Source organism: Balearica regulorum, chromosome 12, assembly GCF_011004875.1.
Source record: "Balearica regulorum gibbericeps isolate bBalReg1 chromosome 12, bBalReg1.pri, whole genome shotgun sequence".
NCBI classification, from domain to species: Eukaryota; Metazoa; Chordata; class Aves; order Gruiformes; family Gruidae; genus Balearica; species Balearica regulorum.
In genome coordinates, this window is record NC_046195.1 from 16,915,832 (window position 1) to 16,934,475 (window position 18,644).

Sequence of the window (18,644 nt, forward strand, 5' to 3'; positions counted from 1 at the left end):
GTAAGAGTGGTTATAACTTGTGGTAGTATGTTAATTTCCTTGTTGTTTGTTTGTTTGTTTGTTTGTTTTTAACCTTGGGATTTGCCTTTTTTCTACTGTGCAGATGGGGAGGGAAAAGTCAAATTTTTAAATTGGAGGGGACACATTTTATAAATTATCTGGACTTTTTTTAAGCCTTTTTTGCAGATATGGGTAGGCTGTCTTAAAATAATGTGACGTTTATGCTGCTACTTCTGTATAAATTTTAGTTTACTGAGGCTGTTTAGTAAGTGGATTGTTACTTTTTATATATATGTATATGCATACATATGCATTGTATTTGGTGTGAAATGACAGTATTTTCTTATAAACCCAGAAGTTCCATATGCCCCACTTCACTAGTGAAAAGGTGTTGAATTTTAGAAACTGTTCTTTGTACTTAATGAGTTTATAGCATTAAAGCTTGTAGGTAACAGTAATAACCCTAAACTTTGGATATTCATGCAGAAGGAGATTTTTTGGGGCCTGTTTCTCATTTTTGGAAACCTGAATGCTAATGCTTGGCAAGGATAGAATATTACGTTTTTGTGCTATAGGTAAAAATTTTATTAATCGTAAGACACCTTATGTGTTTTGAAAAAGTTTCTATCAGTTGAGAACTTTAGAACTGTAGGTAGAATATGTATGTACCTTTGTTTTCAGACAAACCTATTTTTGTTTGTTTGTTTTTTTTTTTTTTCTTTCTTTAAAGGCTATTACTGGATATTGTTCTTGCTTCCAAAGATTCAGATGGCTGGTTGGGTAAAAGACCTTGAACAAAATTCTGTACTGTGCGTACCAGGTATGTTATACTGTGTTAGCTTTTTTTTTTAATTATCCTTGAAGTAACTTTTGTTTAGCAAAATAAACATTGAACACTTAAGCTACAATGTTTTACCATGTTGAATTTTCTTTCAGGTTTTAATGCATTTGAATACTGTTAGCATGTACTAAATACAGTAGTGTTAATCTCTTCTTACATATCTTCTAAGATTTTTGTGGTCACCATAAAAAAGACTTTTTTAAATGACCATGTCAACACGTTGTAAAATAAAGCTGTGCTTATGGGGATTGCCATCTCTACTAAGGACATAGAGTCTAATCAAACTTTAGAAATGCTTTTCCTTCAGTTCCAGGTATTGGTTCATTAGCAAGTGACACTCATAAGCTTTTCCTTTCCAAGAAATTGTTGTTATACAATAAAATTAGATACTACCTTTTCAGTGTAAATTTTACTCTAAAAGCCTAAACCTGCACCCAGTTGTTATGAAGTATCTTGCTGTCCTTCTTGCAGTATAAACAAATCAGCTTTCTAACGTTTGATTATTATTCTTTGGTTTTTTACACTGTAAGGTTCTGCATTTAGAGACAGAGTAACGTGTTACATTTGAGTCATGCTTTCACTACTGTGTAATTAAAAGTTGGGGATCTTGTTTGCCTGTCTTAACTGGTTCCTTTTCACAGCTTACCATGCTAAAGTACTTCAGTACGTATTCAGGACCTCAGAGCGTAAGGTGCCCTCATGAAGACGTGTATCAGGATTCTCAAAAATGCCCTTGATAATTTGCTTTTAAAAAATTACATAATTTATCATGATAAGAATCTTGTGAACCCCTACCTGAGTCAGCTGGTCTCTTTGGCTTGGATGAAGGCTTCAGCCTGTTCGTATAAGAGAAGTCATATGTACACACACCAGTTTTGCATAAGCTTTTTAAAAATGTCTCTTTAGGTTGTAATAAACCTTTATCTGCACTAAGTCACTGCTAATATGCAAGATGGAATTCAAATAGTATCTGTAGATAAGAGTCATATACACCATGGATGTCCTGCAACAAAAAACAGCTAACCACAAGGTTGTTAGGTATGTTCTAGAACTTCATTGTGTAACTGTGATGTGAAGTTTGAGAATTAGAAGTTTGTGTTAGAAATGATCTGGTACCTTGAGAAGAACAACAGAACATATTTGAAATCCCACGTGAATTTTCAGTTTAGAGGATCACCAGATATTGCACAGTCTATTATGATAAAGGCAAGACTAGCCTGATTCACATAGAAATCTGACAGTAATGACGGGACTGCACTTGTCAAAGTCGGGACTTGTATTCCTAATGTTAAATCCTTAAATGTCTAAAGCTGCAACTTTTAATTGACCTGCTCTTAAAAAAAAATACAGTGCTCAAGAGCAGAGTCATCTTGGTGGTTTTATGATGAATATGAAATTGAGCACTTTGATCTCAATGGTTTTACATATTTCCTATATTGTCATAATGCTCTTTCTGCTGAATAGATACTATAATAAAACCAGTTTTAAATCTACCTTGTTACTTCTGTGAGCTCTTTGGAACTGCCTTTTCTTGTAAGAGCAACATGTTTTCATCTAGTAAAGGGCAGCTTGATCTTTAGTTTAGGTAGACCTCAGTAGGCTAGATGCATGCTGCTGGGGACCTGAGGAAAGTTTTAAGTTCATGACCACCCTACAGCATGCTAATGAGGATTGATAAGGTCAGAAGAATGCTCTCTGGTTGAGTCTCAACAACTTTTTCAGTAGAGGAAGCTATTCCTCTGTGGAGATACAATGCCATATTAAGTATTCTCATGAATTAATTTGTAGCACTGACAGCTTATATAGAAAAACATTGGTGTGATGATACATATCATCATTGCTGAAATACTTTCTTAATTTATCCTGAGAAAGAATCTGATGTCAGGTAAAGAGCTTTAGAGCATCTGACCTCACCTCATGCTGTGAAAGGACATAAGCTTTCCTGATTCTTAGAGCTAGCAGTGCCAGCCTTTTGGTGAAGGAATCATGGACCTATGATGCAAGGCGTGTTTTATGTGGTGTCGGCTGTACTGCACTTATGGCATCTCATCCTATAATTTAAAAATAAATATGTGTCACAACTGTAAATACCTTAAAAATAAATCCATGTTTATTTTTAAATTGGAGATGGATTTTTTTATTACAAATGTGGCTACAATTATGGCAAGTAGTCTGATATAAAGATTTTTAGTTTGACACTAAATAAATTGAATACTAAACAGGAAATACGGGTGTTCATCTGAAAGGCTAATTTTTTTCAGCTGAAACTTGTATTTACTAGCTTTATAGTTCGTGGCTCTTGGTGTAAACCGTCAGCTTTTGTAATGCCTTTTGTAGTTCAGGGAGTGAATGTGTTTTGGATATTAAAATTTGAAACTCAAAATACAGTGGTAAATTTTATAATGGTGTAAAAATGATCACTTGTGTGATCATATGAATGAAATGTAATACGTTGTTAACATCTTGGTGATGGTTTTGCAAAACTTCATTGTTTGGTTCATCCCTTCACTTCAGAGTAGAGAAGTCTTACTAATGCTAAGTGATACCACCCTGACAAATATTAGATTCCTTTTGCAAAATTTTGCTGAGGTCAGAAGAACGTGTTCTGGTCGAGTCTAAGTAACTTTTTCAGCAGAGGAAGCTGTTCTTCCGTGGTGATATCAAGTCATATAAAGTATCCTCATTAAAGTTTCTGTGAAATTACCATAACTGGATGCTAACTCTAGAATTAAAGAAAACAGGAATCAACTTGAATTCAGATGGTGTATGTTTAGTTTTGCTGTAAACTCTCAAAAATGGCTGAGAGATGGAAGTTGAAAATCTTTCAGTCATTCACATTACCTAGTCTTCATATATTAAATTGTAGTTTAAGTGGCTTTTTTTTTTAGCGAAATGGTACACGTAGGACAGAAGGAGATTTAAAGGGTATAAGTAAACCTATTTATCTAGTTCATGTCTTTGCTTTGCATGACTGATAGCTGCCTCTTGGGTGATCAAAGTTCGGCAACCATGTTGTGTTTCTTCTACAAAGTGCCCATCCACCATTTTGGAAGTACTTCAGTTTTGTGCTTCCATTTCATAGCAGCTGCTGGATCACATTTTAAATGCATTTTTTCAACCTCTGTATTTCATATTCATTTGGATATTCTGCATGTTTGTGTCAGTTTACTACTACAATTTTTTATCATTTCCCCTTTCTAAAGGGATTTTTTCCACATTAATCATTTCAAGTAAATTACATCAACAAAAAAATTGCAATGCTGTTCATCACAGTGTTCTTTCTACATATCTGAGTAGCTATCAATTTGAAGAGGAGAATTTAGAAATTGTAGAATATTATGCATACCATGATACTGATTTTTACGTATTTGAGGCTATATTCCAGTATAAGTAGATTCTGAGAGATCACGAGAGAAGCCATTTACTTGTACATGTTAGGTGGATAACTTGTATCACTCATGATAGTGGATGACTTCATGCAATTGAAATTTACAGTAAAAAAGAGAGGGTTCATGAGGTGTTCTAGAGTTTTAGGTCTTAATTTATCTTACTACCTCTGCTTAAGGTGATTTTGATTAAATGTTTATTGATGTGGTTTGCCAATAAGCATTTTCAAAGTTGAGTTTTCAAATTTGGGCCTTGCCCATATATAGATAATTTGTTCCATATTACTGTGTTAAATAATTCTGCTGCATCTAGCTGATACCACCTCTTAGTAAAATGAGTATTTTAATTATTTTAATGTGAAGGACACATCCGTTAGTTTCAGCATACTTGCACTTGATGCCCAATTGATCTTTTAAAAATTTCAAGAAAGGTTATTTTGTTGTTGCTTTGTTTCTCAAGGGATTTGTGTGCAGGACTGGGTTTGAATTTTATGGGTGGTTTGCACAGCCTGTTTGGTAACAGGTTGCCTAGTGATACTTCAAATGTTTTATAAAAAATGTCTTTTGTACTATATGCTGTGATCTGCTGGGAAAGTTTGTGGTTTGTTTTTTTGTTTTTTTTTTTTTTGAGGATAGGGCTTTTGTAATAGTCTTAAAGCTAGTGCTTTGGTCTTCTAGACCCTTTAAGCTTTCATTTTTTAATTTTCTTTTAATTCAAGTGCTTAATATATCATTTTCCCTACAGATGTGTTGAGGAATTGATTTACTCACTCTAAGCAAAATAACTGCTCTTGGTTGAAGCACTGGTAAGTTGTTATTCCTAATAACATTTACTTTCTAGCTTTAAAAAATACAACAAGCACACATGGCTGTACTGTTTAACTTGCTGAAGTTTTTGACTGAATACATCCTGAAGTTCCTTAAAGTGTGTCTGTGTGCGCACGTGTGTTTCTGGAAGGCTCAGTTAAAATGACCATGGGAGAATTCTTGCTGGACTCTTAGGAAGTGAAGCTATACTCAAATAGTACTGTCAACCTGTCTTGCTGGAGAACAGCTACCATATCTAATTGTGGTTCTTTGGTCTGCTTCTGTGATTTGACTCCGTATTTAGTTGAGAACTATTACATCATAGAGTTGCTCATTCAGAAGGATTTGGTACACCAATGTCTGTCTCTACAGAGAAATACTACACACAATTTGGATACCAAATGGTGTGGAAAGTATCGTGGCAGGAAGAACTTGTCTTACAGGCATCTTGTGTTGTCCTTTTAGGCTTGTTGTCCTTTTAGGCTTCTGTCAGGATCAGTGAGAGTCTTGAGCAGATAGTAACTGTCTCCTGTTCTGTGATTGTTCTGTTTCTGTTCTTCATTCATACCATTTTCTGCAAAGTTGAAGTATTATGCAATGCTGATACACTTTCCTGTGTTAAACAGCTAGCTGATAGACTTCGTTTAGGAATCGTTCCCCATATAATCAAAATGCAAAATTGGCAGGCTTGAGCAGAAAAATAATTCAGTTCTATACTGGGTGAATACAGGATTTTCTCCAGTTTCCTAAAAGGAATTTGGTCTTGATGACCTTTTACTGTCTCGAGCACGTTCTGTGACTCTCTTGGGAGTTGTCTCTGGAAAGACCCAAGTCCTTTTGTCTTCTGTCTGCTTAAAATTCAGACTCGTTGATTCTACGTTTTTAATTAGGGCATCCATTGCATTTCATGTGCATGAATTAACTTTTTTTTTTAGTGAAAGTTCTATTCCTGTAGAACTATGCATTGGAATACAGGCTTTTCTTTAAAAGAGACAGTTTCTTGGAGACAGTTCTTTCAGTTCGACATGCTACCTGATTGAGTAATGCCTTCCTTAGACTGCAGACAGCTTGAGAAAATGTTCCAAATGTTCTCATTTCAGTGGATAGATGGTAGTGATTTTTAACTGTCCAATGTTAGCTGAGACCTTCAGCAGCCGTGCTTACCTTGTACAAGCTGCCATCTATGCTGCTTCAGGTGCTAGAGAAGTGGCTACTCCCTGTTCGTACTCCAAAGTCCCATGCTTTCTTCTGATACCATGTGATGTGGAGACTAGTGTAGAGCTCCTTTGAAAGGAAAAAGGAGTATTTGGGGGCAAGGCACAAACCTCGTTAGACCATGTTGTCATGGCCCTGTGCTGCTTTTTGGTACGTTCTGTTTTGAACCAATTTTATCACTTGAGCGTTCAGTCCTGAAGCAAAACTGTAGAATTCACTGACTTTGAGGAATTCAGTTCTTATTGTGCATACATGTACTCAGTTTCGATGATCTTTGATTAATGTTTCATCTCTTCTGCTGTGTTCTGTTAAGTTTTAATACTTTGTTCTTTCAGAAATCTTAAGCTATTTTTCACACTGCAAGTGTGTGTAGAGCAGCATATTTCTTGCTATGTTAGAGGTAAATGTGACTCCTTCCTACTATTTCTCAAAACCTTTCCTATGCTGTCTGCTGTTGCCTTCTTTCCCCAGTCATCTGCTATAATCTATAAACATGTGGCTCATTCCATTTTGATAGTAATCTTTATCTGTTTCCTACATCTTTGTGCATTTTTTTCTGTTTTCTCTCATTGGATTGTAAATTAGCTGTTGTCAGATCTGGTTTCTTGAGCAGGAATTTGTCTTTTTGATTACACACTGAGTAATTCTTCCATCCTTCTCTCTTTTATAATCCTTACCCAAAAGGAAGGAGTGAATGTGAAACTCTTAATTGGCTTAAAGAAACAGTTGTCTTCAAAAGAAGTTGCCTCAAAATGCATTTGTAAAAAAAGTCCAAATGTATGGATCTTGAAAGATCTAGTATTACCCTCTCTGGTTAACATAGATAATATTTAGTTGAAGCATGGATTTTTAATTTATTGTATTTTAAAAGAAGGGTGAAAATGCTTTGAAACACCAGGAGCTTTATTGAAGTGGGCATGCTTTGCTTAATGCACTAAAATCTATTATTTTAAAATAATACCCACAAAAGAGTGCATCTGTGAATAAAGTCACATCTTACCTGAGATTAATCTCTAAATGTGAGAAACCTGGCAAACAGCCTTTTGTAGCTAAAAATACCCGATTGTACATGAGCTGTGCTTTTACTGCTGTGCTTACGGAACATCTAATAGTGGTAAAAGTGGACTTAGGACTATCCAGAGTACTTAGTTACTTTTAAACATTGGACCGAACATCATAATGGACTTTAGATGTCAATAAATGGTACATCTACTTTTTCTTCTAGTGTAAAAGTTACCAGAGGCGTGTTGAGAATAAAATCTTGCTTTAATGAACTTTGAAGTGTAGAACTTCAGGTTTGGTTTGCTCAGAACCTCATTCTGCCCATTCAGCTCCCTCTGTTGGAGTGAAGTGAATTCCTTTTACTAGCAGTATGTCACCTTGGCTTTTAAGTTTAAGTCTCAAGAGTGAGAGAGATTTCAGTCTGGACAACTTGATAAATGTATTGGTGTCTTACACACTTGTGCTGATGCGTAGGTGTTTTACATGTTGTTATTGGTCTTCAATCTCATACTTAAGAAATGCAAGGTTTCAATAGACATGAAATTGCTGAGGCTATGGTTTTGGCCATAAGATGTGTCTTTTATTGCTGTGGTCTCTTAATAGCTAGAGCAACAAATAATTAATGGCAAAAAAACTGAAGAGGAAAACTTTGTAAACTCAGATGTTGCAAAACTGTTGCCTTAAACCTTTAGGCATGGTTGTGAATGGTTTCTGTCAATATGGAGTGTCAATATGTTACCAGTGGTTTGAAGGAAACTTTGAAACTATTACATGATTACCTAGGTGCCTTATTTATCAAGACCAAAATACTGTGTTTGGAGACAAATACAGTAAATAGTAGATAATAAAGCTTGAAAAAGTGGGATGATGGCTAACTGATGCTACAGAAGGAATTAAATATTTGTCATCTAGCAAAAAAAAAAAAGGACTATTCAATGGTTACCTTAAGTGTAGGATCACTGTGTATGTGTCAGTGGAGGAGTATATTTTTGCAATATTATTGAGACTTCTTAGTACAATGTGGCTTAATTCATATGTAAACAAATGCTGTGAAATATTTTAAAGCAAATGTAGATGTCACATGAAAAAGTCCACAGATTGCTATTAATATTTTGGCCATTACTGTGGCATCTTTTTGATGTATTAATAACTCTTAGAACAAGGGCTGTTGTAGCATGTTCTTAATCACAATATATCATCAGTCCTGTTTACTTACTGCTAATTATTTTACAAAGTCAAGAGTTTAGAATGAATGTGGTGGGGTTACTCACAAAGTTTTTGGTACAACCAAATGTAGGTGAACCTAGTAGGGAAACTTGTGCTTAAATTGCTTTTGGCAGATCTCATTAGTGTCTAAGGCAGAAGGCTAACCCAACTGAAAGGGGCCTGTTAAGGTTGACTAATATGTAACTAAATTATATTTTTGAGAGATGGGGAAAGCTGATGCAAGTAATTAAATTTACTTATGTTCAGTTTCTTACAATATCAATCCAAATTATTTGAAAGGTCTTATTTATGGGGTTTCCACTTCTGAATATTTGATTGTGACAATAATGGACAAATTTGTGGTGGTTTATTTTTCGTGTTTTGGTACCTCAGTCAAGGCATTAGCATCAAAACATATTCAAAGCTTTACTTTTTCTTCACATACCTAAATGGATTTGAAATTAGGCTAGTTAACCAATAAGAACGAAAAAACCCTACCAAAATAGCCCCAAAAACCTGTTTCTTCAGTTTAGTGTGTGTGTGGGGAAAATCTTGCACAAAATTTAATTCCTGTCTTAACTGAGGGTGAGTTGAATGCTTGAAACAAAGATTTTCTGCAAACCTGAGTGTTCAATTTCTATTTCTGAAATGTGAAGATCCCATGATTGAACATTGTTACAACTACACATGTTGCACAATGAGATGTGAATTACCAGATCCTGGATTCCACTTCTATGTGCTGTACTACTTTTCCATTATATTTAAAACAAGGAAGTCTGCAGAGGAATACAAACCAGGATATATGGGCAGTTATGAAAGTCAGACTGAGGCTTGTTGCACTGGTTCCATCCATAGCTGTTTGCTCTAACTGGTTATTTTGAAATGAGAATGGGGAAACTGGAATGATGAGGCAGAGACCACTAGATGGCTCCACTGATTTTTGCTGTAGTGTGGGTAATTTCTGCATCACTTGTTGTAAGAATCTGCCCAGGATTATCAGGGGAACAACATAGTGATGGAGTTGGCTTTTGGACTAAAATGAGGTTAAAGCCATACAGATTCAAAAGAATGAATTGACATTGGAGTGCAGATACTCAAAATCACCTTTTAAAACCTTTTTTGTATGTCAGTCTCTTCTACAGTTAGCATTGGTTTTAAAACGATGTTCTTAACACTTAGTAACTTCCTGTACTTGATTTTTGCACGTTAGGAAGAGTAGTAGTATTTTTTAAGTATATGAACTTATTTTTCTTGGAAGAAAAATGTAAAGATGGGAACATTTGGTTTGTATTTATCCATGTGGAAGTTATTTGTTCAGTTTGGTTTGTCACTCACCTGTGGGCTTGGTTGTTGTAATATGAAGAGTAAAGTTGGAATATGGATCAGGAGTAGTATGGTGGCCTTGCTAAAGGCAACTAGTGTAACTTATTACCATTTTCATCTGACTTCTAACATGTCCTTTCCTACTAGTAACTAAACCAGTCATTCCGTTTGTTTTTAAGTGTGTGTTTGCTGTTGCACTGTATGACTTTCATGAGCTGGAAAACTTGGTTAAGATGGTGGAATGTCTTGTCTCCAGTCACCATCTGTATAGAGGAAACCGGTTTTCATGCCTATTACATTGGTTTTGGTAGATCTATCCCTTTGAAGAAAGGAGCATGGACAGCAGTTAAAAATTTTGACTTTAATTATAATTAAACTTGGTTTTCTACTAAGCAGCGTCAGCTTTAGTAGATGGGTCAGTCCAATAAAGATGGTTGCCAGAGCAAATATCTTGGATTTCTCACTATTGATTTCTGTAGTGTTTTAAAGCTATGGAGAAATGACAAGTAGAATTTATAGAGCCTGAAAGGATTCTTGAGCTTCTAATCATTCCTCCCCTACTTCTTTATAATTTTGTTTAAGTTTGTATTTTTGACTCTTGAACTGATGATTTGACATTGTTCATGATAAAAGTAGATGTTCTGGAATGTGTGATATGGAATGAAGCATTAGTTATATGTTTGAACTATCTTCAAGGTACAGTAGTTGAATGTCTTAGTACAAAGATGTGATCTGTATTCCAACAGCATTTTTCTTTTAATTTTTCATAAAGAATCCAATCAGATGAAGAGTGTCAAAAGGAGTCTACGAATGAGACACCAAGATGGCAGTTCCACTGTTGATTGAGAGGTTGAGGAAATGGACTAATGCATGAGTGCTGTGATATGTCTGTCCAAGAAAAGGATGTTAAAACGTGGACTTTCGTGTTATTAAACCAGAGAAGATCTGGGTTGTGATCATCCTGTCAAAATGGACTTTGCAATTGAATTAATCAGGGGACTGTTATCAGTGACTATCCAGTGATGGATCTTTTTGAGGACTGGGTGGCAAAATTTTACTCTTGGGTTACGTATGCATAACAGGCAAATTCATTTGCTAAGAGATCTGTTGCTACCCTTTTGGTGAAAATGTAATGTTTTTTTGAAAGTGACTAAATAAAAGGTTTTGGTTTCTTTCACACTTTGTGTTTGTCCTTTCTGGCTGAATTTTTTTTTATTGTGTTGTTATTGAAGTGGGTGACATTTTTGGTTGCTATTAAAGTGAGAAATACTGTAGCTGCTAAGCACTAAAGGCAAGGTAAAATTTTGTGCTATACTTCATGTAAAATGTGGTTTTCATTTGCAAATTATCTTCATTTTGCCATGATTTCCAATGAATTTTTATTTGCTGGCTTGTTCATTCAGTTAATGTTAGGGGTTTTTCAGTACTTGGCCTATTGTCAGGGTACTTCTGAACTTTCTGAAGTTATTTCAAGATGGAATTGATATCAGTTGAAGGCTGGGCAAATATGACAATAAAGGAGTACTTGAATGTTTTGTGTAACTTTTTTAGGTATGCTTCTTCAGTTGCGTATGGGTACAGAAACTTTTTCAACAGATTTCCTGGACAACATACTTCCTAAACAGTCTATTCTGTCTCAAAATTGTTCTGTATGAGTGTCCAATCTGCTTTACCGCTATTGAATGTAGACCTAGCTGTGTGATACTGTACGATGTATTTGATGAGGAAAAAATGGAGTTATTTTTCATATTGCTACAGATGACATGTTAACCTTTACAAATTAATTTTGAAATGGTTCTAATGTTGAAAAACCAATTTTCTTTCAAGTTTCTTGTGGATCAAATAGTTAAACTGTAGCCACCTTCCTATGTATGTTTCACCTGAAATTCATAGTTGTCTCTTTTTTTTTTATGCTGGAGGGCCAAGATGACAAACCTGGTGCTCGGATAGCCTAGGTGTTTTCTTTTAAAAACAAACAAAAAAATACACACAAAACCTCATTGTGTGTTTTAACCATTTGGCTTGCTCACACTTCTTTGTAAATATCCATTTTTACCACAATGAATTGTTCCTACTTGTTTAATCTAGCTATTTTCATGATACACGCTTGCTCAGGTTTGGGTTTGCCATGTGTTAATATGGTGGAGTTGGATAGTGGGACCAACCTAAAGGGATCCCTGTTCAGATGAATGGATTTCCTTAGTGTTGCCCAAAATTGCTTGGAATGGTCTTGCATTGTGTGTTTTAGTTCTTGTAGCTTAGGCGCAAGGGGTCCTGTGTAAATAATCGGTAAAGTGAATTTTTTTAACGATGGACTGTGGCAGCAGAGATTACCTACTCAAACCTCTTGATGTGGAAAGATGATAGGTTGATGGAGGATATGAATGGCAAGTGTGTGGAGGAGTTGACGGGGACTGTCTTGGTTCTACTGGTAGAAGCCTGTGTTTTCAAGCTGTTGGGATGCTGTGCCATGGATGTCTGCATAGAAGCCCAAACTACCCTGTTACCCCATTGCCTCCCCCAGCTGTCCCCCAATGTCTGATTTTGCTGTCTTCTTGTGATGCTTACAAATATGTAAGATGTCCTTGCACTTTGAGTCTGTTGTTTGTGGGAAGACAACTGGTAGTCAGAGAACAAGACGTTAGGGGATGCTTGAATCTCCTCCATTTCCTCTGTGATACATCCTCTTTATGCTGGGATGTTGTATTTGAGGTGTTGCTTGATTTCCAGTTCTACAGCTCGGCTATTATACGGCTTTAAAATTCATTTGTTGCGTTAAAAATCTGTTAATGAACATTAATGGGTTAAGAATGGGAATTTGAAATAACCCTTTTAATGCTGTCAGACTTAATTTACAGTAGTGCCTTCGTGTAACCAATGAAAATTGTATAGCTGTTGGATTTTTGTTGTGGGGGGAAACCACTAGGGAGGCGCTATTGAGCTGGAGGGGGGTATCAGCAATGCAGGGCTCCCTTGGGAGCGCCTGCTGCCCTTCTCCCAAGCTTTAAGTGTCAGTGTTGGGTGACAAATGGAGAACCTATTGTCTGGGGATACTGCCACCGAATTGAAAAAAAGCTACCCCTTGGGTGGGGTGAGCCCCAAGGTGGGTTATTGCTGGCTGCATGGCTGTTAGCTCCACTTCCATTCTTTCAAAATGGCTTGTAACAGCACCACTTCCTGTCCAGGGAGGAAGTAATTTTAGCCCAGGCACTGAAATATTTAGCAAATCTTTAAAACAAAAGGCACAAATTCCACTTCTTTCTGGTTTCAAAAGGGTGCCTGAGCCACATGGGGTTAAGGTGCCCCTCCAGCTGGGGTAGTTGGAAGAAGCCAGGGCTGTGGGGGTAGCAGGCACCCTTTAGGTGGAGGCTATCTCTTTTTTTGGTAGAAATGAAGGGGTGGGTCTATGGTACATCACCTGAGTTGTGGGGTAAATGTAGAGAGTGTCAATCAAAGGCAGAGCTCAGAGCTGGGAAGGAGCTCTAGATGGCGGCTGTGCCTTAGAGAGAGCGCGCTCAGCTCCGTGCCTTCCCCAACACTTTACGCAACTTTCCCTAACTTTCGGGCAGCCTCAGGGGGCCCCCACAGCCCCTTGCCTCTCCTAGGCACTAATCGGGGGCTGAGCGGACCTTTTTCGGGCAGAAAAGCAGCTTTTGAGGGCTCCCTTTTCGTGCCTTGCTGGAAAGAAGAAGCCGTGGAGAGAGCCCAGGTCGTTGTTTTTCCAGCTTAGAAGCCATGGCGTACCTCCATTTTTGTGCGCTCTCCTAATGAGCTTTTTCCCCCGGACATTTTTCTACTAATTATCGCTTCTTTTGCTTTATCGGCAGCATATTTTTGGGATTAGAATATATATTTTTTTTCATTCTCTGAAATTCGTATTTTATCTCTATAACTTTAAATATTTTGGATCTAATGTTTTTCCACTACCCGAAACTAATATCGACTTGGTCCTGGCGGCGGTGCATGGATCAGGTAGGTGAGCAATTAATAATAATAATTTTTAGATTTCTGCCGTTTTGAATACTTAGATTTTCGACCGATTTGAGCTGTATTGGGATGACGCAATAAGATACAGAGATTATTTGCATCCAGTGTTACTTTGGGAAAGTTTGCAGGATGCTCCTCTACTGTGTTTATTCTCGGATTTTTCTTCTAAAAATGATAATTTGTTTTAAATCTCCATTTTGCTGTGTTGATCAGTGTTGTGTATTGTTATAACAATATCATTGCAGCGTCAGGACTTTGTTCCTGATAATGAAAGCCAGTGAAACGAACTGGGACCTTACCTTTCTTTCAACTTTTGACAGTAAATACCTGGGCACAGGACTTCAAAGCAAACAGACACCCCTGACCCCCTCTTAATATTTAAGAATAAAAAGATGATGAGAAATAAGGACAAAAGCCAAGGAGAGGAGGGTTCAGTCCACAGCAATGCATCGAGGTATGATCTATCAACTTTCTTTTTTTTTTTTTTTTGTAAAACCTGTGAATACCCTCTTTACTTTGACAGCCTTGGGTTACTGTCAGTGCTTAATACAAAACATTTTACTGATTTTGCTTCCTTTTTAAGGAATGACCTTGAGATTGTTAGCATGCCACACCCTAATTTTTTTTGGTAGCAATTTCTGAAAGTTGTGTTGTGACTTAAGGGCCCATGTCATAGTCAAAAGGTACTGTACCTTTATTCAGGGGAGCCCTTTTCTCTGTATTATGTTTTTTCAGCTTTTGAATTTCAGTTTTTAGGTTTTTTGTGCTGTGAAAAATGACCTTGTCGGTTTAGCCATTGCTGCATTGCACCATTTTACATACAAGGCAAATTTTTCTTTGAAGAATCTCAGAAGTCTAAACTTTAACTGAGGGCCATACAGAAGCCTGGTGTAGTAGTAAATTATAGTAAATAGACACAAGAAAAAGTTACATGAATGAAAAAAACCTCATTTTAAAATATAAACTGGAAAGTGTCTGTTTGTCTGATACCCCTTACTTCAAATTTTATTTGAGCTTATAGAACTTTGGTATTGTTTAGGTATTTTGGAATATTTTGATACAATTTAACCAGACTTTCTCCTGCTGGTCATAGCATTTCGTATTATAAAATATATGCTGGGACTGTTAACAAGAGGCTCCAAATGCCTTGCTTGTCTGTTTAATATATTTTTGCTCGGAGTGTTTTTATTTACTTTTGTCGAGTAATGAGATTCTTTACAGATTTTTATAAACTTAACCTTGATGTGGGGAAAAGTATGAAATACTGGAAATGTTTGTTTGCTAGGAATGCAGAAGTATAATTACTGAATTGCTTATTTTGTATTTAAAGGATCGGCTTTTTCGAATATTGGAAATTAAACTATATGCATTTTTGTTTTCTAGTTTGTAAATACACTTGAATTTTGCATTTTGTTAATTTTAATTGGATCATGGCCTGTTTATTTTTCTCTGGTGTTGTCTTCAGTAATTTTTAACCAACATTAATAAAAAAGAATTCTGAACTGTCTGTTGTATCACATGTGCTCTATGTGATGTTTGCAGGTGTTTGAATAGTATTCTTGATGTCCAGTATTTAACCTTCCTTAAACACACAAACTTGAAATACTGTGGGAATATATATATTATCAAATTACTTTAACCTTCTAGCATAAACTTGGATGGTGTTGTAGTTGTATTAAAATTACAGTCAGATTTTAAATCCTAAAATGGATATGGGTAAGTTTGTTTAATTCGAAATTAATATTAACTAAATTAGCCTCAGGGACTGTTGAAGCATTACATATAGCACCTATAAAGAGCTTTTAGAATAATGCAGTTTAAAAACACATCAGACTTTCAAACCATGCTATCTTTATATTACTATAAATACTGCACACAAAATACTGCTTAAAAACTCAATTTTAAAAAAATTACTTGCATTTCAGCTTATTTAAATCTTTATGCTTTTTTTTTAAAGTTCAGATTATCAGCAAGAGCAATGATAGGTGTAATGTGTTCAAGAAATCTGAATTAAGGTATTTTATTGCTGTTAGAAATATTATGCTTGAATAGGAGACAAAATTGGAGACATCTAGCAGTAGTTCCACAGAAGGAAGACCTTTGGGGTTTTTTTGTCCTTTAGGGGTATTATATTTGCATAGTCTGTCATGTGTGCTTTTGGTGCTTTCATTGAAAGGTTATTTATAATAATTGATGAATTTACATGTGACACCTGTTGTGTGAGGTTACCCTTCTCCCCCTTTGCAATGTTTTTTCTCAAAATAAAGTTGCTGTGGGTAACATCCACTTACCTGAAGTGTGGGAACAATTGACCACAGGATATTTGTAAGTGAGCCCTGTCGAGCTTATTTTCTGAGCTGTGAGTCAGCTGAATGTCGTAAAATAGGCTTTACTTCCTGAGGTTGACTTGAAGTTGTAGGGGAAATGATTTCTAGGAAGTAAAGCCACCACTTTGCTTTACTGTAGCCCAGAAGTGCACTGATGTCTGCACTTCACGTGCTGCTGGCCAGCTTTCTCCCCAGTCGTGAGACCAGCTCGATATCCGTGGAAGTACATGAAGCCCTGTGACATAATCCCTGGTGGGAGGCCTGGGTGATGGAGATGGGTGGAAAAGGTGGATATGGGCTGGTGCCACTCACCTGGGCTGGAGAAGCAAAAATGCAGGACTAGAGAAAGGTGTTAAAGCAGAAGAAAATACAATTCCTGTACACTACCTTAGTGTCCTGATTGGGGAATATGTTTGGAATTAGCTCCTACCTTTCCAGTCCTGAGAAAGTGCCAAGGTATATGCTGAATGAACAAAAATACCTGAAAATTGTCCCAAAACAGATGATTACCCTTGGGAAGGGAAATGGTGTTAACTCTTTACAGTTTTTAAGCTGAGGGGTGTACTCAGTGCCTTTGTAGGTGAACAGCAACACCTGTCCTTTGTGTATTGACAGTAAATCTTTCCAAACTTGAAGCTGACTGATTTCATGCAACTTTCTCCACCTAGGATAAAAGTTGGGATGCCGCAGTTACTAATAACCACCGCCCGTGTATCTGGGACTTGCATTAAATAATTCAACAAAACCCTGGTGTGTTTTCTAGCATCTTCTGTGCTGCATTTCTGAAAGGCAGATGGTGTGTGAGGGTACATGCATGGTGCAACCCTAATGTGAGCCGCAGAGGTGAGAGGCAGGCTGGGGTCCCCCTGAAGTCCAGGGGTGAGTGTTGTAGGGTATAGCAAGTAACACACGGTGGATACATTGTTCCTCTTGTTTCCCCTCACCCTGCATCTGTTGGAGTTGCTCTTGCACTGCCTAAATAGCCTGGTGTGGGAACGGCTTCTGCTACGGAAGCAGCAGGACTGAACAAATCCTTGCATCTGTGTCCAGCTCTTAGCTTCTCTAGCACTAAAACATCCTCTTTTTGGGGGGAAAAAAAGGTTGTGGTGGGTTAGATCTCAGCCTGTTTTCTGTTCAGAGAGCTGGAAGTCTGAGGTCTGAAATGGCGGTTATTTTGCTCGATGGCCACCTTACAGAGGCAGAGTGCTTTGCAGTGTGTGCTGCAGCCCTTGCAGAGCAGAACACCCTCGTTTTACGTGGCAGCCATTTTATGAAGATGTAGGTACATACGAAAGAGGACTTGGGGGGGAGGAGAAGGGAAATGAAGATGTTAAACAAAAATTGCCTTCCCTGGCTGCCGATGGAAGCAGAGCGCATCCCTTTCTTGTTTCGGTAGCGCTCAGGAAGCCCCGATTCCCTGTGAAAGGAGAGGGGGAGGCTGCACTGCCTGGCATTTTGGTGCGGGTCCAGTTCAGTCACAAAATGGCTGTTCCTTTGTGCCGCATAGCTGACAGACATACTGCATTGCACTGTGTGTACTCTAAAAACAGCAGGAAGTTGCTGGTGGGGAGTTCAAAGGCCATCTTGTGCTCGCTGGGGACGGCGATTGGCTGCGCTCGCTTGGTAACAGGCGGACGGCGGTGGCGGTTGTGCGGCGGCAGAGCCGTGACTGCGCATGATGGCTGCGCACGCCGCACGGGCTCTCCCACACAAGCCCCGGGCTCTGCTGGGTGCACTGGGATGTACTGGGAGCGTGGCTGTGGAGTGCGTGGCGGCTGCTGCTGCTTTCCCTCGCTTCCCCTCGTCTGGCGGGCATGGGTTTTAATTTTATTTTTATTTTTTTAATAGCGCAGGCTATTTTGAGAAGCAAGTGACTTGAAAAGGAGCAGGGTTATTTTTGGTATGGCTTTTTTTTTTCTCTCTTTTTCTTTTTTTTAACTTTGAAAGGAATTACAGAATACTGTAGTATTCCTGGAACATCTGGCCTTTTTTTAATAGCCCTATGGATTTCAACATCCTTAAATCACAAAAACTTGCCCTTGCTTTCAATGTGTGTTTTTTGCAACTGATTTTTTTCTGAGCCGAGTGGAAACATTAAACATTTATTAAAATTCCTCTGACTCTGGGTTTCAGCTTTTCATCCAGGCTGATGGGTTATTTTTTAGCTGTTGTGGCCATAGTGTACGTACTGAGTCTTTCGGTTTCATTTGCACTGCTGGATTCTTTAACAAGGACTTCCCCCCTTCCCCCCTCCTTTTTAAGCTTTAACCCTTTATGAAACTTTCCGGAGGATTTTTGAAAAGGGAAAATGCCTGATCCGTGCAGGACACAAAAGGAATAATGTGCAAGGAATTCATGTGAATAATGATGTAATCTGAGTGCAGCACAAAGGAGATTGTTCTTGTTTTGCTTTGTTACTTCTGTTTCACATTACCCTCTCAAAGGAAATGTCTCATCTCATTACAAATGCACAATTCTGAGACTTTCAACTTCTCTGTTTCCTGTTTTGTTATTGCTGCCAGGAGTGGATACAATATATGCAGTGCTATA

General features: G+C 37.5%; 1 protein-coding gene across 7 annotated transcripts in view; it reads left to right on the forward strand.

Moving 5' to 3' along the window:
- The first annotated feature begins 69 nt into the window (after window positions 1-69).
- The window catches only part of CHD2 (chromodomain helicase DNA binding protein 2), a 69,467-nt gene continuing 50,892 nt past the window's right edge, over window positions 70-18,644 (forward strand). For 2 of the 7 annotated variants that reach the window (XM_075764423.1, XM_075764425.1), the window contains exons 1-2: window positions 11,785-13,752; window positions 14,088-14,221. In XM_075764423.1, coding sequence (XP_075620538.1) covers window positions 14,160-14,221 — 62 coding nt within the window. In that variant the 5' untranslated portion in view covers window positions 11,785-13,752; window positions 14,088-14,159. Of the gene's footprint in view, window positions 821-4,972; window positions 5,034-10,552; window positions 13,757-14,087; window positions 14,222-18,644 lie in introns of those variants that run through there. The other 5 variants (XM_075764428.1, XM_075764424.1, XM_075764427.1 and 2 more) reach the window with 5 other exon arrangements.